The sequence below is a fragment of the Tamandua tetradactyla genome, chromosome 23, assembly GCF_023851605.1.
Source record: "Tamandua tetradactyla isolate mTamTet1 chromosome 23, mTamTet1.pri, whole genome shotgun sequence".
Lineage (NCBI taxonomy): Eukaryota > Metazoa > Chordata > Mammalia > Pilosa > Myrmecophagidae > Tamandua > Tamandua tetradactyla.
In genome coordinates this window covers 11,228,632-11,254,268 of record NC_135349.1, presented here as the reverse complement: position 1 = coordinate 11,254,268, position 25,637 = coordinate 11,228,632, and the positions used below count along the sequence as shown (strand labels likewise).

At 39.0% G+C, this 25,637-nt stretch overlaps 1 protein-coding gene across 2 annotated transcripts in view; it reads left to right on the top strand.

Annotated features, from left to right (window-relative positions):
- Positions 1-11,297: 11,297 nt before the first annotated feature.
- The window catches only part of BAZ1B (bromodomain adjacent to zinc finger domain 1B), an 85,419-nt gene continuing 71,079 nt past the window's right edge, over positions 11,298-25,637 (top strand). The window contains exon 1 of one of the 2 annotated variants that reach the window (XM_077140928.1): positions 11,298-11,869. In XM_077140928.1, coding sequence (XP_076997043.1) covers positions 11,763-11,869 — 107 coding nt within the window. In that variant the 5' untranslated portion in view covers positions 11,298-11,762. The remainder of the gene's footprint in view (positions 11,870-25,637) is intronic. The other variant, XM_077140929.1, reaches the window with a different exon arrangement.

Sequence of the window (25,637 nt, the reverse complement as noted above, 5' to 3'; positions counted from 1 at the left end):
CCAATGGAATCAAATAGAGTGCTCAGATATAGACCCTCTCATCTATGGACATTTGATCTTTGATAAGGCAGTCAAGCCAACTCATTTGGGACAGAACAGTCTCTTCAATAAATGGTGCCTAGAGAACTGGATATCTATATGCAAAAGAATGAAAGGACCCGTATCTCACACCCTATACAAAAGTTAACTCAAAATGGATCAAAGATCTAAACATTAGGTCTAAGACCATAAAACAGTTAGAGGAAAATGTAGGGAGATATCTTATGAATCTTATAATTGGAGGCGGTTTTATGGACCCCACACCTAAAGCAAGAGCACTGAAGAAAGAAAGAAATAAATGGGAGCTCCTCAAAATTAAACACTTTTGTGCATCAAAGAACTTCATCAAGAAAGTAAAAAGACAGCCTACACAATGGGAGACAATATTTGGAAATGGCATATCAGATAAAGGTCTAGAATCCAGAATTTATAAAGAGATTATTCAACTCAACAACAAAAAGACAGCCAACCCAATTACAAAATGGGAAAAAGACTTGAACAGACAATTCTCAGAAGAGGAAATACAAATGGACAAAAGGCACTTGAAGCGATGCTCAACGTCCCTGGCCATTAGAGAAATGCAAATCAAAACCACAATGAGATATCATCTCACACCCACCAGAATGGCCATTATCAACAAAACAGAAAATGACAAGTGCTGGAGAGGATGCGGAGAAAGAGGCACACTTATCCACTGTTGGTGGGAATGTCAAATGGTGCAGCCACTGTGGAAGGCAGTTTGGCGGTTCCTCAAAAAGATGAATATAGAATTGCCATATGACCCAGCAATACCATTGCTAGGTATCTACTCAGAGGACTTAAGGGCAAAGACACAAACGGACATTTGCACACCAATGTTTATAGCAGCATTATTTACAATTGCAAGGAGATGGAAACAGCCAAAATGTCCATCAACAGACGAGTGGCTAAACAAACTGTGGTATATACATATGATAGAATATTATGCAGCTTTAAGACAGAATAAACTTATGAAGTATGTAACAACATGGATGGACCTTGAGAACATTATGCTGAGTGAGACTAGCCAAAAACTAAAGGACAAATACTGTATGGTCTCACTGATATGAACTGACATTAGTGAATAAACTTGGAATATGTCGTTGGAAACAGAGACCATCAGGAGATAGAAATAGGGTAAGATATTGGGTAATTGGAGCTGAAGGGACACAGACTGTGCAACAGGACTGGATACAAAAACTCAGAAATGGACAGCACAATACTACCTAACTGTAATGTAATCATGTTAAAACACTGAATGAAGCTGCATGTGAGAATGATAGAGGGAGGAGGGCTGGGGACATAAATGAAATCAGAAAGAAAGATAGATGTTAAAGATCGAGATGGTATAATCTAGGAATGCCTAGAGTATATAATAATAGTGAAATGTACAATGTACAAATTTTAAAAATGTTTTTGCATGAGAAAGAACAGGAATGTCATTATTGCAGGGTGCTGAAAATAGATGATAATTAATACTTTAAAATGTCACCTTATGTGTGAGACTAAAGCAAAAAATCTTCATTTGTTACAAAATTTGTATTTTGACTAGAGCATTTCCTAATATAACTCATGTAGATAGTTTGATTGAATGTCATAAGTACTTGGAATCTCAGGTAGCACGTGAGATTTTGTTGGTTTGTCCAGAGTGATGCCCCGATGAATCCCAGAATGATTTAATCAGTGACTGGAAAAGTATTTGCAAAGTCCCCTTCAGATAATTTGAGCGGGGAGAAATTCAACTTCCCCAAGTTGAATTCTTGATATTCTCACAAGCAGTGTGGACAACCAAAGCTATAGGCTGAGCCCCCAGTCTTGAGGTTTGTTTATATGAAACTTAACCCCACAAAGGATAGGTCAAGTCTACTTAAAATTTAGGCCTAAGAGTCACCCCCAAGAGAGCCTCTTTTCTTGCTCAGATGTGGCCTCTCTCTCCAGCCAACATGACGAGCAGTCTTACCACCCTCCCCCTCTCTGTGTGGGACATGACTCCCAGGGGTGTGGACCTTCCTGGCAACGTGGGACAGAGATCCTGAAATGAGCTGAGACTCAGCATCAAAGGACTGAGAAAAACCCTAGAATGAGCTGAGAAATAACATCAAGGGATTGAGAGAACCTTCTAGACCAAAGGGGGAAGAGTGAAATGAAACTAAGTGTCAATGGCTGAGAGATTCCAAACAGAGTCGAGAGGTTATCCTGGAGGTTATTCTTACGCATTAAGTAGATACCACCTTGTTGTTCAAGATGTAGTGGAGAGGCTGGAGGGAATTGCCTGAAAATGTAGTGCTGTGTTCCAGTAGCCATGTTTCTTGATGATGATTGAACAATGATATAGCTTTCACAATGAGACTCTGTGAATGTGAAAACCTTATGTGTGATGCTCCTTTTAGCTACTATATCAACAGAAGAGTAGAACATATGGAATAAAAATAAATAATAGGGGGAACAAATGTTAAAATAAATTCAGTTTGAAATAGTGGTAAATGAAAGCGAGGGGTAAGGGGTATGGTATGTATAGTCTTTTTTTTCTCTATTATCATTTTATTTCTTTTTCTGTTGTCTTTTTATTTCTTTTTCTAAATCGATGCAAATGTACTAAGAAATGATGAATATGCAACTATGTGATGATATTAAGAATTACTGATTGTATATGTAGAATGGAATGATATCTAAATGTTTTGTTTGTTAATTTTTTTTAATTAATAAAAAAAGTTTAAAAAAAATGTGGAGGTATATACAAGAAGAAACAAAGCTTAATGAATTGAAAATGGATGCCTGGGGGCATTGCCTGGGGGAGCAGGAAGTGACAGCGCTAAGGGAATTTTTTTTGTGACCACTTGTAGAACCATTTTTTTAAATAAAATTTTATTGAGATATATTCATACAGCATAGTAACCATCCAAAGTATACAATTACTAGTTCATAGTACCATCACATAATTGTGCATACTGCCCCATGATTAAATTTAGAAAATTTTCATTACTTTAGAAAATAAAATAAAGAAAACTCTAATCCTCCTATTTTCCTTATCATCCCCTCCTTCATATTACTGACCCATAGTATTGGTGTGGTGCATTTGTTACTGTTGATGAAAGAATATTAAAATATTACCGTTAACTATAGTCCATAGTTTGCCATAGGTACATTTTTTCCATATATCTTTTGTGCTGGTTTGAAATTGTTAATCTACCCCAGAAAAAACATGTTCTTTCTCCTAATCCAATCTTGTGGAGGCAGACCTATTGTTTAGGGTGAGAACTTTTATAAATAAATAAACATATGTGTGTGTGTGTGTGCCTTTTTTCTTTTTTTGGTATGGGCAGGCTCCAGGAATCAAACCCCGGTCTTGAGAATTGGCAGGCAAGAATTCTGCCACTGAGCCACCACTGCACTGCCCTAGGGTGAGAACTTTTGATTAGGCTGTTTCCATGGAGATGTGACCCACCCAATTGTGCGTGAGATCTTTTTTTAATATATATATTTTTACTGAGACATCTTCATGCACTACACAGTCCATCCAAAGTATACAATCAATAGCTCACAATATCATCACATAGTTGTGGATTCATCACCACAATCATTTTTAGAACATTCTCATCACTCCAGGAAAAGAGAGAAAAAAAAAACATTCCATTCTCCTTACCCTCCCTCTCATTGACCACTAGTATCGCAATTTATCCAATTTTTTTACCCATCACCCCCCACCCCATTATTTATTTATTTTTATCCTTATTTTTTACTCATCTTTCCATACCCTGGATAAAAGGAGCATCAGCCACAAGATTTTCACAATCACAGTCACACTGTAAAAGCTATATACACAATTGTCTTCGAGAATCAAGGCTACTGGAAAACTGTTCAACAGTTCAGGTACTTCTCTCTAGCCACTCTAATCCAGCATAAACTAAAAAGGGGATATCTATATAATGCATAAGAATAACCTCTAGGATTATTCAAACTCAGTCTGAAATCTCTCAGCTACTAAAATTTTATTATGTCTCATATCTCTTCTTCCACCTTTTGGTTAAGAAGGCTTTCCCAATCTCAGGATACCAGGTCCCAGCTCATCCCCTGGAGTCCTGTCCCATGTTGCTAGGGGGATTTACATCTCTGGGAGTCATGTCCCACATAGAAGGGAGGACAGTGAGTTCACGTGCCAAGTTGGCTTAGAGAGTAAGAGGCCACATCTGAGCAACAAAAGAGGTTCTCTGGGGGTGACTCAGCCATAGTTATAAGTAGGCTTAACTTCTCCTTTGCAGGAAAAAATTTTGTAGGGGTGAGCCCCAATTAAATTGGTTGTCCCCAGTGCTTGCAAGAATATCAGGAATTTCCCAGGTGGGGAAGTTTAATATTTCCTCCTTTCTCCTCAGTCCCTCCAAGGGGCTTTGCAAATACTTTTTTATGCTCTGACCAAATTACTCTGGGATGTATCAGGGCATCACACTGATCTGTACAAACGACCAAGATCTCACTCCCTATTCAAGATTCCATGTAATTATGGGGTTCGAATAAACTGACCATACAAGTTAAATTAGACATTGTGCTACCAAAAATATAAGTTTTGCACCAAATAAACATCTCTTCCTTTGATCTCACACAGATGTTGAAGTTTTAAAATATGGACCATATCGTTAACCTGTATTCTGAATTTACCTCAGTCCTGTCCAGATGAGCTTCATTCATATATCTCTAGTTGAAGTCTGACCACTTTTTCAACTTTTTAAACAGTTGCTGTATGTGGTAATGTCAACTTTCAAAGCTTCAGGGCTCTAACTCTAAGTCTCAGGTATAACACCAATACCCAAAGTTTCAGGGAATGACCAGGTTATACATAAATAGTTCAGCCTCTTAGAAGTTAGAAATAACAGTTACAACTTTGGAATAGATGTGACTGCTGTAAGAATTTACAATCTAGGAACCTTTACAATAGGACTTAACCTGATAACCTATGCACTCAATTTCAATTCTCTGAGTTTGTGTATCACAGTTAGTTCAAATTAGAGAGGCATGGTAATATTTGCCTTTTTGTTTCTAACATCTCATTCAACATACTGTCCTCAAGGTTCCTAGTTGCTTGTCCCACAACTCCATTCCTTTTTGCAGCCATTCAGTAGTCCATTGTATGTATATGCCACAGTTCCTCCTTCCATTCCTCAATTGATGTACCCTTAGGCCACTTCCATACATTGCAAAGACCAGCCACCATAAACACCATTGTACAACTGTCCATTTGTGTCCCCACTCTCAGTTCCTCAAAGTATACACCTACAGGGTTGCAGGATCTTATGGCAACCTGGTGGGCCCTTTTGAAAAGGTGGTTTCTCTGGAGATGTATCTCCACACCTCCACCCATTCAAGATGGATCTTTTTTTTTTATTACTTTCTTTTGTTGGCAATAATTTCAAACTTACAGAAAATTTTCAAGAATGGTACAAAAATGCCCGTTTTCTGTAACTCTTTACCAAGAGTTACCTATGATGTTTTGTACAGTTTGCTAACTGGCCATTTACCTATCATCTATTTATTTATATCTCTCCACCCAATCTCTCTTCCTACTTTTTCTGATTGAAGACTGCATACATTATGTTCTTTTACCTATTACCATTCCAAATTTGCTAAGAATAAGAGTATGTTCTTACACAACCACAATACAGTTATCATTTTCAAGACATTTAACATTGAGGCAATTCAGACTAATGGAGATAAATCTGTCCATATTCCAAATTTGGAAACTGTTCCCATAATGTCCTTTACAGAAACATTTTCACTAGTAGCGGATCCAGTTTGTTGTACTAACCACTCTGCTTGTGGGACATTTTGTGTACCTCCGGCACACAGCAGATGCCGGGTAGACATCAGGACTGGTGTGTAGGTCTGTATTTATATCTGCACAGGGTCATCAGTGAATGGCAGTGATCAGCTTCCCATGGGCTGGACCATTATGACCCTGGACCCAGGACACTAAAGCTGCGCTGTCAACTGTAGCAACCATGGGTGACATGGAACTATCGAGCACTCGAAATGAGCCTAGACTGAATTCAGGGCAAAAACACATCAGATTTTTAAGGCCTAGTGCAAAGAAAAGGAAGGATGTAAATATCTCATTAAGAGCTTTTTATAGTGATTACATGGTGAAACGATAATCTTTTGGATATCCTGGGTTAAATAAAATACATTATTAAAATTAATTTCACTGGTTTCTCTTTGCCTCTTTATACATGGTTATTTGAAATGAAAATGATATACATGACTCCCATTGGGGCTTGCGTTCCATTTCTGTTGAGCAGCACTGCTCTGGATTAAGATCCTGGGCAAAGTTTGTGTCTTGGGGGGCTGCCTTGCACACCTGATGTTTCTGTGTTCCCCGAATGATGATAAAGGCAAGAGCTGGCTTGGATCCCTTAATGCCTGATCATAACAGCATTTATTCACTCATGGTGGGATCTTAGCCTGCTTACTGGAGTCCTTTAAGAGGGAACCATTTTGGAAAAAGCTGCCTTGGAAATGCAGAAAGAAAACGTTCCCAGGGAAGCTGTTTAAAATCAGAAGCCAAAGGATCAGTAGACACCAGCCATATGTTTTTCCAGCTTACAGAGGTTTTCTGCTTGAGTCAAAATATCTTTCCCTGGATGCCTTAGTTTGGATATTTTTATGGCCTCTGAAGTGTCAACTTGTAACTTAACAAATGCCCTCTATAAAAGCCAACCATTTCTGATATATTGCATTCTGGCAGCATCAGCAAACTAAAACACCCCTCTATTGTTAACTCCTTACAAAAGTGTTGTATGTCTACTCTGATTCATGAAAGAACTTTTTAATATCTGTACAGTCAATCATGGCATTGTCCAACACAAGATTCACTGTATTATACATTCCCATGTTATAACCTCCAACTTTCCTTCTGGTGATATACTTAACTCTAAACTTCACCTTTCTACCACATTCACACGCCATTCAGCACTGTTAATTATTCTCACAATAACATGCTACCATCATATCTGACCATTTCCAAACATTTAAGTTCACCCTAGTTAAACATCTGCACCTATTAAGCAACTGTTCCCCATTCTTTAGCTTCTTTCTATATCTTGGTAATCTGTATTCTATATTTTATGTATATGAGTTTATGTATTATAATTAGCTCATTTCAGTGAGATCATACAGTATTTGTCCTCTTGTGTCTTACTTATTTCACTTAATATAATGTCCTCAAAGTTCATCCCTGATGTTGCCTGTTTCAGAACTTTATCCCTTCTTATTGCTGTATAATATTCCATCCTATGGATATACCACATTTTGTTTATCCATTCATCTGTTGATGGATACTTGGCTTGTTTCCATTTTTTGGCAATTATGAATAATGCCACTCTGAACACAGGTGTACAAATGTCTGTGTCCCTGCTTTCACATCTTCTGGGTATATAACACATAGCAGGATTGCTGGTGGTAAGGCAGCTCTATACTTAGCTTCCCGTGGAACTGCCGAAGAACCACTTTTGAACTATGTTTTCATGTTTCTTTTCGGAACTATGTTCATTTTACCATGAAATAATGCCAGTGTTTTTAATGAAAAAAGTCATCATCCTAGTAGATTGGACCAGAAATAATTGAAGGCCTGAAGTGGAACACTATAGAGAGGTAGGAAGGGGAATCGGTTCAAGATTTTAGGCAAGGAGAATTGATGGTACCTGGCTGGCCTTGTGGCTGCACAGCTCAGAAGAGAGGTGAATGCTGAGCCTGCCTGGTTGAGAGGACGGTAGCCCCTTTTAACAGAAATTTAAAAACCACCCAGACAATGCAGATGGTGGAGGGGAGGGAGACGACAGGCTGTGGGTTTGGGATGTTTTGAGTTTGAGGAACCAACAGGAGAGGACGGGGAGAAAGGCCATTCAGAAGCTGGAACTATCTAAGCAGGAGTTGTATCAGCATTAATAAAGGATGGTATACCGCAGGACAGAGCTCCATATAACCCAGTCCCCAAAAACCAGCCCTACTGACAAGCTCACATCATAAAACTCCCCATTGGGGCACTGTGCATGTGTGGGTAGTGTTATTTCAGTAGCTAAGCAGCCACAGCTCTCTGAGCAGGCATACTTGGCCAGTTTGGTAGCAGATCTGGTGGAGACACCTGGAAACTACAAATTCTGACTTCTGCTCTTTATTATTAATTTGCTCATTAAAATGTTGGGAGAGAAAACATTCAACAATGAATTACGCTAAGCCGATGGTTTAAAAAAAAACAACTTGCAAGTTCATTGAAAAGGGGATGTGGGCTGGAACCATCAGGTAAAGGCACTGGAAGACTGTGCAGGCAGTTCAGTGGGAGAATTCTCGCCGGCCGTGTGGGAGACCCAGGTTCGATTCCCCGCCATGCAAAAACAACAAACGACAAAAAACATTCAACAAATGGTGCTATGAACTGCACAGGATACGCACACAAGCAAAGGCATTGGAAGGAAAATGTAGGATTCAGATTTATTGAGGAGAAAGAATTCTGATGGGGAGGGGAAGGAAGGGGAAGGGATGGGAAGGGAAGGGAGGGGAAGGGAGGGAGAGGACGCATCCAGTTGGGGTTTGCTGAGAGTTAGGAGCCCTAAGATGACATGGGAAGAGTAAACTCAAATAGAATGAAGAGTTTTGTAGGCACCTGGAGCCAGTGAAAATTTCAGAGCAGGAAACTGACCAACTGTGTTAACCCAGTCCATCCCAATGTTTTTGTGGGGCTTTTTGACATCTTATGGCCAAGATATCAAAATCTTGTGTTAATTAGCTCATTGATTGTAAGAATGACCCCTAAAAATTAAAAAGAAAAAGGAAATCCACCCAGAAAAAGAAATATTAAAGATTATTTTTATATAGTAAAATTAACACTTAACCACAATGTATTACTTTAATCAGAAAAACAGATTTAAAAAAATACAGAAAAATATAGAGAAGATAAAACCATAATGCCACCTCTCCAAGATAGGCATTGCTCCTTATTTTGGGAACCACTCATTAGCTCTTAATTGTAGGTCCCGGGGCCCCAACTGACAGGCTATGCTCAGGAAACTCCACCTCCAGCTTCCACCTTCCTCCCCAGCTCTTCCTTAAAATTTCCAACTGTGTTCTGGATGGTTCTTCAGGGTACTTACTACTGGAGATTGAATCTTGTCCCCAAAAAGAATATGTTCAAGTCTTAATCCTGAACCTATTTGTACATAGGACCTTGTAAAGATGCTATTATTAGTTAAAGCGTGGCCAAATTGAATCAAGGTCGGTCTTAATTCACATCACTGGAGGCCTTATAAAACGAAGAAATTCAGATGCAGCCAGACAGTAGAAGCCAGAACTCAAAAGCAGCAGGAGAAAAGAGGGCAATTGGCACATGATGAAGGCAAAGAGGTGAGCCAAGGAACCCCAAGGATTAACAGCCAGCCAGCCTCAGAAATTCCTGTTGTCTAAGTCAACCCATTGTGTGATATCTGTCAAAGCAGCCCTGACACATGAAGACAGTACCTCTATGTTCCTGTAGCTGAATTCTCCCATCTAAGACCTGTGCTTCAACACCAGGGTTAGATTACAGCCTGGTGGTCCCAAGCACTGTAATGATTATGATGTCCAGATAATCATTATTAATTAGAATTGGATGCTTTTTCGAAACATTGGATTTTTTCCAAAAACTTTTTCCTTAATGTTTCAGGGACCCTTACTCTGCTGGTGCCCAAATATGTGTGTGTTCTGCTAAGTATCTAGCTCTGCTAATGTCACCTTGTCTATACCTCTCAAATCTTTCCTGCTCTCCTATCCCCACTGATCATCCACTGGAGGTAGCTGGTATCTCTGCCACCAGCTACTGCAATTCCCAAGTAACCATCCACCATTATTTCCTTTGCTGATTTCATCTCTCCATACTTTCTGCCTCAACACTCCCAAGGGTTAGTCACCCAGCTCTGGACTTAATACAGTCTTTGCCCTGCCTACAATGTCCATACCTCATTTCTCTGCCTAGAGAACAATTTATCTTTTCACAATCAACTCACATCCTCTGAGAAGGCTTCTTCTACTCCTCTTGGAAGAAATGATTAGAAGGAAAACAAGCTTCTTTCTCTGCTAAGGGATTAGAGGAGGCTTTGCAGAGGTGATGTTGGAACTACAACGTCCCTCGTGCGAGGATTTTCTTCTCTCCTTTGGGTGAGAAGAGGAGGTAAGGTTCTGGCCTTGGCAGGCTGCATTCCGGGGACACCTAACAGTCCAGTCCTGTTGAAGAACAGGCTGGAAAAGCATGTTCTGGGGCCAGACCGTGGAGGGCTTTGAACCAAGAGAGAGAATTAATGAGTGTTTCTAATCTTGCTGGACATGCAAACAGATTTTGGACTATGTGGGTGTGGTCTGCTTGGAGAAGCAGCTCGCATACCCTCACCTTGCAGGCACAGTTACTGCTGTTTTCCTACGGCGTGCTTCCTACAGCGCTCACCACATAGAACTGTGGCTGTTTCTTATTATTTTTAAGACAGTCTCTGTGTCTTATACACACACACACACACACACACACACACACACACACACACACACACACACATCCCCAGAGCACTCTGGAATATTGTGTTAGTGTAAAGATACTGCAAGTATCTTTATAGATATGCCCTTAAATATATTTTTCCAAGGAAGCTTCTACATTCTTTCCAGCAAGTCCCTTGAGTGCGCAGAAACTAGTATAATCCAGATTTCGACTACCCACTCTTGTCCAGTACAAACTAACTTTTGGGTGAGCAAGGCTGGGGTTCAAACAGTCCTTCAATACATTCTTCGCCTGGATCAGGTATTGGGGGTTACTTCCCGCCATCCCCTCCTCCCACCCCAACTCCCGCGTCCCGGGCGTGGTCCAGCGCGGCGCCTTTAAGAAGGGGGCGGAGCACAAGGGAAAAGACAAAGCCCCTGGCCGCGCGCTCCCCCTCCCCCCTCCGGCGCACCACACGGACAGTGGTGCCCGGATGTCGGTGTCGCCCCGGTGACAGATGGCGCAGTGTCTGTATATGTGAGGGGGCTTACCTGGTGCGACCCCCTTGAGTTCTCGGCCTCTCAATCCCCAATTGTCCTCAACTTTCAACTGCCCCGCTGGAAGCCCGCACGCCTGTCACCGGCGCTTACATAACGTGACCTTTCACCTCTTCATACTGCCCTCTATTGCGCTGCAACCCAACTACGCAGCAGGGAAAAGGGGGTGGGCCCCAAGCACAGAGCGACACCTTCCCTGAACCAATAGGCTGCGAGCGCTGACCAGTTCTCCGCCTATTGGAGTATTAGCCACCGGCGCCACAGGGGAGCAAGTTAGTGTGCGAGCTGGCCGGGCCAGGGGGAGGAGGGGAATCTCCCGCCATTTTTCAATAATTTCCTCCGGTGCCGCTGAGGAGGAGTCCTGACTGCCGGACTAGGAGGCCCGGAGCGAAGGGTGGCCGGAGGCTGCCGGGCGGCGCAGAGGCGTGTGCGGGACTTCTGTGCCTTCGCGTTCGGCTCCATGGATCTCGCGGGGCCGTGCCACCAGTGAGGGAGCCGGAGTTCGCGCCGCCCTCTCACCCCTCCCCTCCCCCACCCCACCCCCGGGAGCGCGGCGCTCGCTCCGGCCGCCGGGCCTAGTGTTACGCCGCGGGCTCTCCGAGGCGCCACCGCCATCCCCGCTGCTGCTGACGAGGGCAGCGCGCAGAAAGGCCGCCGCCGCCGCCGCGATGGCGCCGCTCCTGGGCCGCAAGCCCTTCCCGCTGGTGAAGCCGCTTCCCGGAGAGGAGCCGCTCTTCACCATTCCACACACTCAGGAGGCCTTCCGCACCCGGGAGTATCCTTTTCCCTGCGCGCCGGCCAGGCAGCCCTCGGGGTGGGGCAGGATGGGCCTGGGGCTCGGCTGGCCCGGGGAACCGCGCAGCCCCGCGCCTTGGCAGCTGTCAGCGCTCTCGGCCCCCGCAGGCCTGCAGCCGGGCCCAAGCCCGCCATTCCGCTGGGGCGGGGGGCGGGGGGCGCCGGCCGGGTCGGGCCGGGCCGGGGAGTCGGGCCCGCCCAGGCCGCCCGGAGCCCAACGCTCTCCATCCGGTGCCTCAGCGCCGGCTGCTTACTTTGTCCCCGGGCCTCGCGGAGGAGGAGCGATCCCCTGAGTTGGCTTTAGGCCGTAAGTACTAAGGGGAGCAGCCGGGTTTCCTTTGCCCTGCCCGCTCCCCCTTTTTTAAAAAATTAAACATTCTCCTTAAGTTTAATGAAATTGTATTCGCGTGGCCTCTTGGGCCCAGCTCGTACAAGTCTCGATTGCTTGTTACCACAGTTCCTGAGGGGCACTTCTTTTTTTTTTCCCGTTGCAAGTGGACTGTAGGCCAGCGATGAACTGACAGGACTAAGAGACACAAACCCAAGCATGAATTTCCACACTCAGAGGAAAGGGGGGAAAAGTTAGGTTGGAGTGAAGAATTTTGGGAGGAGCCGATTGATGCCTGCCTTCTCTAGGCATGACAGGTTTGAAATTTGGAAGATTTAGAAGGAGATTGATTTTTTTAAGATAAAGTCTTTTTAATTTTGAAATAAAATAGCGAAGCGTACCTAAAATTTCCGTGGCTGTGTATTAGGAACGTGGGGTTGATATTTTACATAGGAACCTTCATCTCTTATAATCATTCAGGCTTTTTGCACAAGCGTAGGCTTTTAATGGGAAATTGCAAGACTTTTATTTACCTGTTTTTAATGGATGCCAGGTGACTCCTTTTTGAAGCTTCAGTGCAAACAAATGCCAAAACAAATTTCTAAAATAAGCTTTACTAATGTACTGACGCCTCAAGTGAAAGCTAATTAGTTCTATCAGCCCTCTCCCTTTGGAAGGACTTGATCTCTTAGTAGTTTCTGCTTGCTTACTTCTGTGTAGGGGGAAGTGGCCATGTGAGCGATTTCATTTTTCTTTGATCTGGCTTTAATGTAGTATTTTATAGGATAATCTTGTTCGAGTGCAGTTTGTGAATGTTGGGTGCTTACATACAAAGAGACTTGGAAAATGAGGTCCATGCTGTCGGAAGGCTCCTGAAGAAATATAACTGTAGCATCTCGGAGCTGAAATGGATCTTGGATGATGGGATCTATTCCTTTTTGCCTAGTGAACCCAGAGGGTTGAGGTTGATTTGTTAAAGGTCGCTTTCTCTGTAAGTAATGCCACATCAGGAGTAGAATTCAGTATTTTTTTCTACCGCACCCTGTAAGTAAATCAAGAGAATGTGGAATTCGATTATTCCTTTGGTTCTAACTCATTTAAATGTTAATCCACTTTCTGTATCAGTAGAAAGGTTTCATTTAAGGGGGAGAGATTTAGAAAGGGTTAAATTTTTTTTGTCATTGTCCCATTAGGACTTTTGGAAAGCTTTGGAGAACTCCCCCAGATTTGTTAAATACAATATTTTAATGGTAACATTCCAGAACATTGGAGTAGAAATTTACTTGTGGGAATCTGACACATCCTTGTCAAATGTCATTCGTCTTTTGAGCAGTGATGAGTATACACACCCTGTTATTAATAGATGTTAACTTTTCAGATCTGGTTGTAGTAGAGAATGAGAATCATCCAATAGAGAAGAAACAAATTCTAAATCTGTAATATATATTGAGCCGTGTAAAAAATAGCTAATTTAGGGCTGGTAACGCTTTTTAAAAATCGTTTAGTGACACTCATTGAAATGTAATTATATATATAAAGAGTTAACTTTTTTTTTGAGGAATTAACTCTGGATGGTAGTTGAAAACTGAAACGTGAAACTCTAAGTGATTTGTATTTAATACAAATTATTCATTTTTAAAAATTTCCCATACCAGTATTTAGAATCCTTTTTAACAAAGGAGTTTTTGAATTGTATTACTTATTGGGGGAAAATTGCTCCCTTGGGAAGTGCTACAAGTGGAAGCACTTCGAGGATGGTTTTTAAACAGTTGTATTTTATGGTTGGCAGGTTGGCATGTTTCTTTATTAGGTCATTAGTGGTTTCATCCAGGAGGACAAATAAGTAGTTGGGTAACAGCTGCATTTGAAGTGTTTTATTTCCAGTTCTCAATTTATATTTACAATTATGTTTTAATAGTATTTGAGACTTTAATTTTCTCCTAATACCTTCCTTTTGATTGCCTTCGTACTCCGTAGCAGATTTGTATGATATTTTATTGTCTTAAAGCTGTAGGTTGGTATGTTCTTGAAGGCATTATATTGTACATCGTCATTAAACTTAATAGCGGTAGTTTTGAATAATGCATGCATTTAGTGACTAGTGTTATATGCTACATATTGATGATTATGTTTATTGTACTATAGCTTTGAATCTGTGGTACATTACTCCCTAGGGTGGTATCTAGTTGGAAAAAAATTAACATTATCAGAATCAATTCTTGATGTGATTATTTGACAATATGGTGATGATATACTCTAACTGTATTTAAGTCCAGATGGGTTTTAAGCAGGAACCAAAGTTAAAAGCGGCCTGCTGTAGAATAATACTTTTGTTGCATTGCTTCAGCTGTCCTATTTCCTAAAGCTTAGAAACTATAACTTGTGTAGCATCACTGTATGGGAAATTTCAGGTAGTGCAGTTACAAGAGTCTGAGAACATACAGATAACCTGTGGTTGTTCTAGGCAAGAATGACTTAGAGCATATTTTAAGAGTTGAGGAACTGTAGAATTTTCTAGGACAGAATTTTATTGGACAGTTGGAATTATGAGCTTGTTGATTTCTATATTACTTTAAAATATTAAGTTATGCTGTATTTGGGTTGTTTTTAAGTTAATGATAAACTGGCCCAAAGAGAGAAAATAGGATAAAAAGTAAATCTTGGGTAGGCCTATTTGCCTTCTTTTCACTTAACGTTCTTACGGTTACAGGTATGCTTTTTTAACATCCATACTTGTCTGGACCATTCCCTTTCGGGCTATTAAGAACTATATTGAAATAAACAATTCTTATAAGGCCAAAGAGAACAAAGATCCAACATACTGTGGAAAGAAGGTAGTTGTTGAATACAAGACAAAGTATATGCATATGAGGTAGTCAGGGATTTAAAAATATCTTATCATTTATAGCTTACACAACCTTTGGAGAATTGCTTTGACATTTTGTCGACAATTATATGTGCAGCAGTCGCTGGAACATAAAAACCTCAATTGGCATTTGCTCTGAGTGGTTATTTGAGAATGAGTGATTTATTTTGGTTAGCCTAAAATCTGAAATAGGATTTAGAGGCAGCTGACTCTGTATCCTTCTAATGAATGGGCTTTTTCTCCCCCTTTCATATTATTTTTTTTCCGTATTTTTCTCTTAGCCTAAGTCAAAGTAATAACCAAAATGAAGTTACATAAACTTAAAAATGCCCATTGTTAGGTGGTTGGTGTAGGAAACTCATTTTTAGACTTTGGAAATTAATCTAATTTAGGTGAATAGTCAAATTTTTATTGTGGCAGGATATACAACAAAATTTCCCATTTTAACAACTTTCAAGTATACAATTCAGTGGGATTAATTATATTCCGAATGTGCCAGTCAACACCATCCATTACCAAAACTTTTTTATCACTCCAAGCAGAAAATCTGTATTCCTTAAACATTATGCCCACCCCTCTATCTCTGTAGTCTATTTTTTATCTCTATAAATTTGCATGTTTGAGTTTTTTCATATTAAGTGAAATCATGCAATTATTTTCCTTTGTACTGGCTTTCACTTACATAATGTTTTCAGGATTTATCCCAGTTGTATGTGTCAGAACATACACAGGAACATAGTTGTAGGGAATCATAATGGCTTAAATTTTTTTTATTGTAGCATGTATCAAAATGGCATTGTTTTTATGGCTAAATAGTAGTATTTTGTTGATCTGTTCATCTGATGGTGGGCACTAGAGTTGCTTCCACTTTTTGCCTATTGTGAACAATGCTGCTGTGAACATTGGTGTGCAAGTATTTGATAATTAGAAATTTTGAATTTATATCATGAGAAGGCATTTGCTCTGAGATATAAACTTTAGGTTTAAGGTGCTGTCCAATAGAAATAAAATGCAAGCTATATGTAATTAAAAATTTTCTAGTGGCCACATTTACAAGAAGGAAAAACAGGTGAAATTCATTTTAATACTTTCTAAGTCAGTATATCCAGAATGGTATTTCAATATGTAATCAATATTAAAAAAGTTATTGAGGAAATTTACCTTCTTTTCTTCATACTACGTCTTTGAAATCCACCATGCACATACCAGTTTGAGCTAGCCACATTCAAGTGGTTGTAGGACAGCAGAGCTTAGAATATTAATTTGTCATGGACATGTCTTTTATGGATTTCTCTAAATTTTCTTGTGTTTATTTCATTTTCAGATTTTGGAGAAAAATGTTTTGAAAGTTATCTTTTTAAAATAACCATCTTATTTATTAGGAGAATGGCCTTTAAAACTAGTTCACCAAGTAATTTCTGCGTTAATCCATTTTTTGAGCATTTGCTATCTGTCAGGTACCATGTTGAGTGCTGGACACAAATTTGAATAAGACAAGGAGCTGTTCCTCGGAAGAGTTTATAATTTATTAGAAGTGTCAGATATATAGTTCTCTGTAATACACTTGAATCACCTTTCGTCCTAATTGGACTTTGCATACTGAATCCTAATATTTTTGGTTGGTTTTGATACAGAAATACTGTCCTTTTATCCACATCTTAATTGTCCTCTTTGCTTTTATTTTAGCTTTTTCGTTATGTTACCAGAATAGCATGTGGTACTTCTGGTGTGACATCGTTTTGAAAATGTTAAACTGATACCTTTTTATTTTGGGTCTTCTGATTGATTTTTTGTGGCTCTTTTATAAAATACATTAGCACATTGGGTCTGTTGACTTTAGGAAATAGTTTTCAAGGACTTTTAGATTCTTCTAGATTGTAACTGATCATGTAGCTTTTATCCTGAAACTGTAGCTTGGTTTGCTTTTCTCTAAAGATGTTTATTTTTTGTGTGATCTTTGTTTCACTGCCTACATACGTTCAATGATTTGTGAATTTGATCTTCTAGTTTATTTTTAAAGGCTTGAAAGTAATCATAGTTAACACTGTATATTTCTTTTTTCCAGAGATGTGCTCCTAAATATTTAGCAGTTTTTTTGTTCTCTCAGTAAACATTTGAGTATCTACTGTGTCAGTCTTCTTAATGCTCAGGGTACAGTGACATCTGCCTTTGAAAAGTTTAGTCAAGTGGGAAGGGTATATTATAGTATAATTAAATAGTAGGATGATGTGAGCTGTATGGAGTGCTGGGGGAATACTTATGCATACATGTGAGAAAATTAATTTTTTAAAAGATATTTGTCTACTGTATGTTATGTTAGTTCCTGGATATACAGTAGTAATTGAAATAGACATAGTCCCTGCCTTCACAAACAATAAAGTGTTTTGGAGGAAGGATTGCAGATATCTATAGCTTATAGGTAACCTGTAACAATTGTGGAATTATTTCTTGTTCATATATGGCGTCTGTGTCTTCTTATTCCAAGACCCAGGCTGGAGGTCAGTTTTCCCTAATAGCTTTTTAAGCCTCTTCCTGCAAGTGTCATATATTACATATTCACATATCTATTGGCCGAAGCAAATCAAGCCCAACATCAGTAGAGTGGGGATGTATATTCCTCGTTACAGGAAGCTTGCGATCCATATGACTGTGGGTGGAGATGTAGGATCTTCTTATGGAGAGGAGGTGGATATTTGGAAACAGTAAGAATATCTACCATATTTGAGGATCCAGGGATGTCTCCTGGGGAAAGTTATTATTTTTTTTAATTTTATTTATTTTGTGTTATCAAACAAAAACAATACAAGCATGAACATTCTTAACATGCAACATTCCATGTATGGTGTACAATCAGTGGCTCACAATATCATCACATAGTAGTATATTCATCACCATGATCATTTTTTAGAACATTGGTATCACTCCAAAAAAAGAAATAGGGCGGGCCACGGTGGCTCAGCAGGCAGAGTTCTTGCCTGCCATGCCAGAGACCTGGGTTCAATTCCCGGTGCCTGCCCAAGAAAATAAATAAATAAATATAAAAACAAATAAAAAGAAAACACTCACACAAACCATACCCCTTAGCCCCGCTCATTGACCGCTAGTATTTCCATCTACTCAATAAATTTTAACCTTTGTTCCCCCTATTTTTTTCTTCTATACCCCTTACCATTCCCTTTCATTATTCACTAGTATTTCATTCTACTCAATTTATTTTAGCATTTGTTCCTCTTATTATTTATTTACTTTTAATCCTTATTTTTTACTCATCTGTCAATATCGTAGATAAAAGGAGCATCAGACACAAAGTTTTCACAATCACTTAGTCACATTGCAAAAGCCGTATCATTATACATTCATCTTCAAGAAAAATGACTACTGGAACACAGCTCTACAGTTTCAGGCACTTTCTTCTAGCCTCTCTAATATACCTTAAACTAAAAAGGGGATATCTATATAATGCATAAGAATAACCTCCAGGATAACCTCTCGACTCTGAAATCTCTCAGCCACTGATACTTACTTTTTCTTATTTCTCTTTTCCCCCTTTCGATCGAGAAGATTTTCTCAATCCCTTGATGTGTGTCTCAGCGCATTCTCGGATTTCTGTCCCATGTTGCCAGGGAGATTTACACCCCTGGGAGTCAACGTCCCTTGTTGTGAGGAGGAGGGTGGTGAGTTTGCTTGTCCTGTTGGCTGAGAGAGAGGCCACATCTGACCACCAAGAGAGGTTTTCTGGGGGTGACTCTTAGGGCTGATTTTAAGTAGGCTTAGCCTGTCCTTTGCGGGGAGAAGTTTCATATGAACAGACCCCAAGATTGAGGGCTCGACCTATTGATTTGGTTGTCCCCTCTGCTTGTGAGAATATCAGAAATTTTCCAATGGGGAAGTTGAATTTTCCTCCTTTCTTGCCATTGCCCCAAGGGGACTTAGAAAATACTTTTTTATTCACTGTTCAAATCACTCTGGGATTATGGGGACATCACTCTGGACAAACCTACAAAATCTCATGTCCTATTCAAGTTTCCATGTACTTATGGTGTTCATTTAACCTGTCCATATAAGTTATATTAGGAAATGCACTAGTCAAAATATAAATTTTGTACCAAATAAACTTTTTTTCTTTAGTCTCACACATAGGTTAAAGTTTTAAAATATGAATTACCATCTATTTTTAACACTCTGCAATATTGACATTCTTTTGTTCTTTCTCGTGCACGAACATTTTAAAATTTGTACATTTAATCACTATCATTATACACTCTAGGCATTTCTAGATTATACTATCTCAATCTTTATTGTCTATCTGGGAAAGTTATTTTTAAGTTGAAATCTAAAAGATGATTAGGATTTAGTTAGAAAAAGAGTAGAGGTTTATGTTCCTGGGGATGAGTTTCAAGAGTTTGAGCATGTAAGTTCAAATGAAATTTCTTTATTTAAAAAAATGGAAAGATATTTTTTATGGTTGGAGTGAAGAAATGGGAATGGGGAATGGATTTGCTTAGTGGGAAAGGAGAGAAAAGGATTGCATCACACAGGTCCTTGGGATGTAGGCTGAAAAGTTTGAACTTTGCCTCTAAAATTAGTAGGGACTAATGAAAAAGTTCAGCAGGGTAAAAACCTAGTTATATTTAGTCTTTTAGGTTAGGACGATCACTATGGCTGCAGTGTCTGTGGCCTCCAGCCTAGAGGCAGCTAAACTAGTTGAGGGCCGGCCATTGAAATAATGCAGGCAATGGATAAAAATAAAGATCTAGATCTGAATAAAGATACTAGTCCTTGAGGTGGAGAGAAGTATAATAGAAGAATTTCAGAGATGTATGAGGTAAATTTGACAGGATTTGGTGATAAGGAAGAAGGAATCAGAAATAATGTTTTGAGTTTTCACTTGGATAGTGCTGTCGTTCTCTAACAAAGAGAACCCTGGAAGAGGAACAAATGTTTGCTTTTGTTTTATTTGATTGGGAGAGAGAAGGAAAGTGAAGAGTTCAATTTAGACATTCTTTTATTTTTCTTCACTTTAAACTTTATTTAGAAATACTTTCAAACTTATACGGCAGTTACAAAAAAATACAAATACCAGAGAACTCGACATACTGCTATCATCCCAAATACCCAGATAGACAAGTTTTTAACATTTTTGTCACATTGGCTGGGTCATTCTCTCTGTCATTCTATCAATCCATCTGTCTGTCAGCTGGTCTGTATATCCTTGTTTTTTGAACACTTCAGTGTAGATTGTATGGCTCATGCTCCTTGAACAAGTGGTACTGCCATGTCCATTTCCTAAGAACAAGGATGTTCCCTTATGTAACCACTTAAGTGCAGCTAAGTTGTTTACACTGATACAAAACTTTCAGTCTATATTCCAGTTTTTCATAAGTCACAATATCTTTTTGAGCCTTTCTCTTCTCTTGTTAGATCCTATCCAGAATCATATATTGTTCCTTTAGTTATGCTTTCCTTTTTAAAAAAGTTTTCATTTCTTTCCCATCTCAGCCATTCCAGAGCATACCATTCAGTGGGATTAATCATATTCACTGTGTTGTGGTCTGTTACTAAAACTTTACCATCTCTCCAAACAGAAATCCTACTCCCATTTTGCATTAATTTCCCTTTTCCCCTGCCCCCAGCATCCTGTATTCTAATTTCTGTCTCTGTGACCTTGTATATTTCTGATATTCTCTTTGTAGTTAATAGGGCTTAAATTTAACATTCTGAATTTATAACAATCTTGTTTGCATCGACACAAATTTAATTAACTTCAAGAGTATACACAAACTTTGTTCCTCTACCCCATCCCCTCGATTTGAACTTTTTTTTAAATCATACCATTGATTTTGTTATACTATAGGAAATGTATCATATATCCTTTATTTGTGTGAGATCTCTGTATGTACTTCAAGCGTTCTTTTTTTATATAACTTTTTAAATTGTATAATATAACATATATACAAAGCAAAGAAAGAAAAAAGCAATAATTTTCAAGGTGCACTTCAACAAGTAGTTATAGAACAGGTCCCAGAGATTGTCATGGGCTACCATTCCATCATCTCAGATTTTTCCTTCTGGCTGCTCCAAAACACTGGAGGCTAGAAGGAATATTAATATAGTGATTCAGCAGCCATATTCGTTTATTAAATCCCATTTTCTCTCTTATACTTTCTTCCTTTAACTCTTCTCTCAATCTATAGGGATCTTTGGGCAATGCTATTGTGGCTTTTTCATGTTGAGAAGGGGTGTCCACACTAAAGGATAGGGGGATGTAATTAATTGATAACCTGGAGAAGTTGGTCCTTCTGAGTTTCAGGATTTATCTGACCTCAGAACCCTCTTGAAATTGTACGGTCCAGGAAGGCAGACTTAGTGCATGAAACCATTATAGAGTCTCAGTTTGAGCCCTAGGCATTCTTAAGAGTCAACAGGAGTGATGTTGATTAGACATTTTAAATATTGAGTTGCTGTAGGTATCCAAATGAAGATGTCCAAAATGCTATTAGATATCTGGGTCTGGAGTTCAAAGAGAGAAGATTGGGCTGGTGCTAGGAATTATCAGCAGATAGATGGTAGTTGAAGTTGTGGGACTAGGTAAGGTTACCTGAGGAGAAGGTTGCTATACACAGAGCTGTGATTTTCAGATGAACTTGGAGAGGCAAGTAGCAGGGAAGAAAAGACTTTCATAGTTTGACAAATCTTACTCATTTTGGCATTCAAATATATTTTGTTTGAAAGACATTTTCCCCCTTTTTTCTTTTCAAAATATTTTAAGTCCCAGAAGATAAAGCTCAACAAAACCATAGTTGGTGGAGGGATTTTTCAATTCTGTGAAAGCCCGAGTTGCTTCCTTTGGGAAATATATTTGCATCTAAGGGGGCCTGAGGGCAAATAAGATTTGTAAAAATCTGGAGGCATGGGTGTAACAAATGAATAAACATGGTTGAGAAGAAAAGGGTATAGGGTGAGAAGCACGAAGGATCTGAGAAGAGTATTTCCAGTGAGACCAGTTAAATGCTCTAAATTGTGACTGGGTGAGAAATGAGGATGAAGGGCTAGATTTAGATAACTTTTTGTTTTTTGGAGAGAAGGAAATGACTTGAGAAACATATAGATGGTTGCAATTAAAGAGTGAGGAGAAAATTCCTTGATTACTGATTTGGACACTAGAGCATTTAGTGAGGTTGGGAATAGCTAGTGTGTTTAGAAAAGGATGTTATGGAGGCATCACTGAGGCATCCAAGTGATACCCGTCTTCCATACTGTTGGCCATATAGGTTTAGACCTAAGGAGAGCAACTAAGAGGTTCTACTTCTTAAAATAACAGCTAATAGTTTAAAACCTATTCTCTGTGTATTAAAATGTTAGTAAGCTTTTTGAATGTTTAAATAAATCCACTTACTGATTCTTCTTCTGTCCTTAATTTTACCTCCCCTCCGTTCTCCCACAGCAAACAGATAGAAAGCAGCAAATCCATCTTGCTGATTACTTAGGTGTAGTAATTTCTTTGTGGAAGCCATCCTATTATTTCCTTTTCTCTCTTTATATAGGTTTTTATAAATTTCCAGTGATTGGAAGTCTGACTCCTGGTTTTTTACTGGTCCTCTATTTTTTTTTTTTAATTAATTAACGGAAAAAAAGAAATTAAACCAACATTTAGAAATCATACCATTCTACATATGCAATCAGTAATTCTTAACATCATCACATAGATACATGATCATCGTTTCTTAGTACATTTGCATCAGTTTAGAAGAACTAGCAACACAACAGAAAAAGATATAGAATATTAATATAGAGAAAAAAATAAAAGTAATAATAATAATAGTAAAAAAAAAAAAACCTATAGCTCAGATGCAGCTTCATTCAGTGTTTTAACATGATTACTTTACAATTAGGTATTATTGTGCTGTCCATTTTTGAGTTTTTGTATCTGGTCCCTGTTGCACAGTCTGTATCCCTTCAGCTTCAATTACCCATTATCTTACCCTGTTTCTAACTCCTGCTGGACTCTGTTACTAATGATATATTCCAAGTTTATTCTCGAATGTTGGTTCACATCAGTGGGACCATACAGTATTTGTCCTTTAGTTTTTGACTAGACTCACTCAGCATAATGTTCTCTAGGTCCATCCATGTTATTACATGCTTCATAAGTTTATCCTGTCTTAAAGCTGCATAATATTCCATCGTATGTATATACCACAGTTTGTTTAGCCACTCGTCTGTTGATGGACATTTTGGCTGTTTCCATCTCTTCGCAATTGTAAATAACACTGCTATAAACATTGGTGTGCAAATGTCCATTTGTGTCTTTGCCCTTAAGGCCTTTGAGTAGATACTCAGCAATGGTATTGCTGGGTCGTATGGCAATTCTATATTCAGCTTTTTGAGGAAACGCCAAACTGCCTTCCACAGTGGCTGCACCATTTGACATTCCCACCAACAGTGGATAAGTGTGCCTCTTTCTCCGCATCCTCCCCAGCACTTGTCATTTTCTGTTTTGTTGATAATGGCCATTCTGGTGGGTGTGAGATGCTATCTCATTGTGGTTTTGATTTGCATTTCTCTAATGGCCAGGGACATTGAGCATCTCTTCATGTGCCTTTTGGCCATTTGTATTTCCTCTTCTGAGAGGTGTCTGTTCAAGTCTTTTTCCCATTTTGTAATTGGGTTGGCTGTCTTTTTGTTGTTGAGTTGAACAATCTCTTTATAAATTCTGGATACTAGACCTTTATCTGACATGTCATTTCCAAACATTATCTCCCATTGTGTAGGCTGTCCTTCTACTTTCTTGATGAAGTTCTTTGATGCACGAAAGTGTTTAATTTTGAGGAGCTCCCATTTACTTATTTCCTTCTGCAGTGTTCTTGCTTTAGGTTTAAGGTCCATAAAACCGCCTCCAATTGTAAGTTTCATGAGATATCTCCCAACATTTTCCTCTAACTGTTTTATGGGCTTAGACCTAATGTTTAGATCTTTGATCCATTTTGAGTTAACTTTTGTATAAGGTGTGAGATACGGGTCTTCTTTCATTCTTTTACATATGGATATCCAGTTCTCTAGGCACCATTTATTGAAGAGACTGTTCTGTCCCAGGTGAGTTGGCTTGACTGCCTTATCAAAGATCAAATGTCCATAGATGAGAGGGTCTATATCTGAGCACTCTATTCGATTCCATTGGTCGATATATCTATCTTTATGCCAATACCATGCTGTTTTGACCACTGTGGCTTCATAATATGCCTTAAAGTCAGGCAGCGCGAGACCTCCAGCTTCGTTTTTTTTCCTCAAGATGTTTTTAGCAATTCTGGGCAACCTGCCCTTCCAGATAAATTTGCTTATTGGTTTTTCTATTTCTGAAAAATAAGTTGTTGGGATTTTGATTGGTATTGCATTGAATCTGTAAATCAATTTAGGTAGGATTGACATCTTAACTATATTTAGTCTTCCAATCCATGAACACGGTATGCCCTTCCATCTATTTAGGTCTTCTGTGATTTCTTTTAGCAGTTTTTTGTAGTTTTCTTTATATAGGTTTTTTGTCTCTTTGGTTAAATTTATTCCTAGGTATTTTATTCTTTTAGTTGCAATTGTAAATGGGATTCATTTCTTGATTTCCCCCTCAGCTTGTTCATTACTAGTGTATAGAAATGCTACAGATTTTTGAATGTTGATCTTGTAACCTGCTACTTTGCTGTACTCATTTATTAGCTCTAGTAGTTTTGCTGTGGATTTTTCAGGGTTTTCGACATATAGCATCATATCGTCTGCAAACAGTGACAGTTTTACTTCTTCCTTTCCAATTTTGATGCCTTGTATTTCTTTTTCTTGTCTAATTGCTCTGGCTAGAACCTCCAACACAATGTTGAATAATAGTGGTGATAGTGGACTTCCTTGTCTTGTTCCTGATCTTAGGGGGAAAGTTTTCAATTTTTCCCCATTGAGGATGATATTAGCTGTGGGTTTTTCATATATTCCCTCTATCATTTTAAGGGAGTTCCCTTGTATTCCTATCTTTTGAAGTGTTTTCAACAGGAAAGGATGTTGAATCTTGTCGAATGCCTTCTCTGCATCAATTGAGATGATCATGTGATTTTTCTGCTTTGATTTGTTGATATGGTGTATTACATTAATTGATTTTCTTATGTTGAACCATCCTTGCATACCTGGGATGAATCCTACTTGGTCATGATGTATAATTCTTTTAATGTGTTGTTGGATACGATTTGCTAGAATTTTATTGAGGATTTTTGCATCTATATTCATTAGAGAGATTGGTCTGTAGTTTTCTTTTTTTGTAGTATCTTTGCCTGGTTTTGGTATGAGGGTGATGTTGGCTTCATAGAATGAATTAGGTAGTTTTCCCTCCACTTCGATTTTTTTGAAGAGTTTGAGGAGAGTTGGTACTAATTCTTTCTGGAATGTTTGATAGAATTCACATGTGAAGCCGTCTAGTCCTGGACTTTTCTTTTTAGGAAGCTTTTGAATGACTAATTCAATTTATTTACTTGTGATTGGTTTGTTGAGGTCATCTATTTCTTCTTGAGTCAAAGTTGG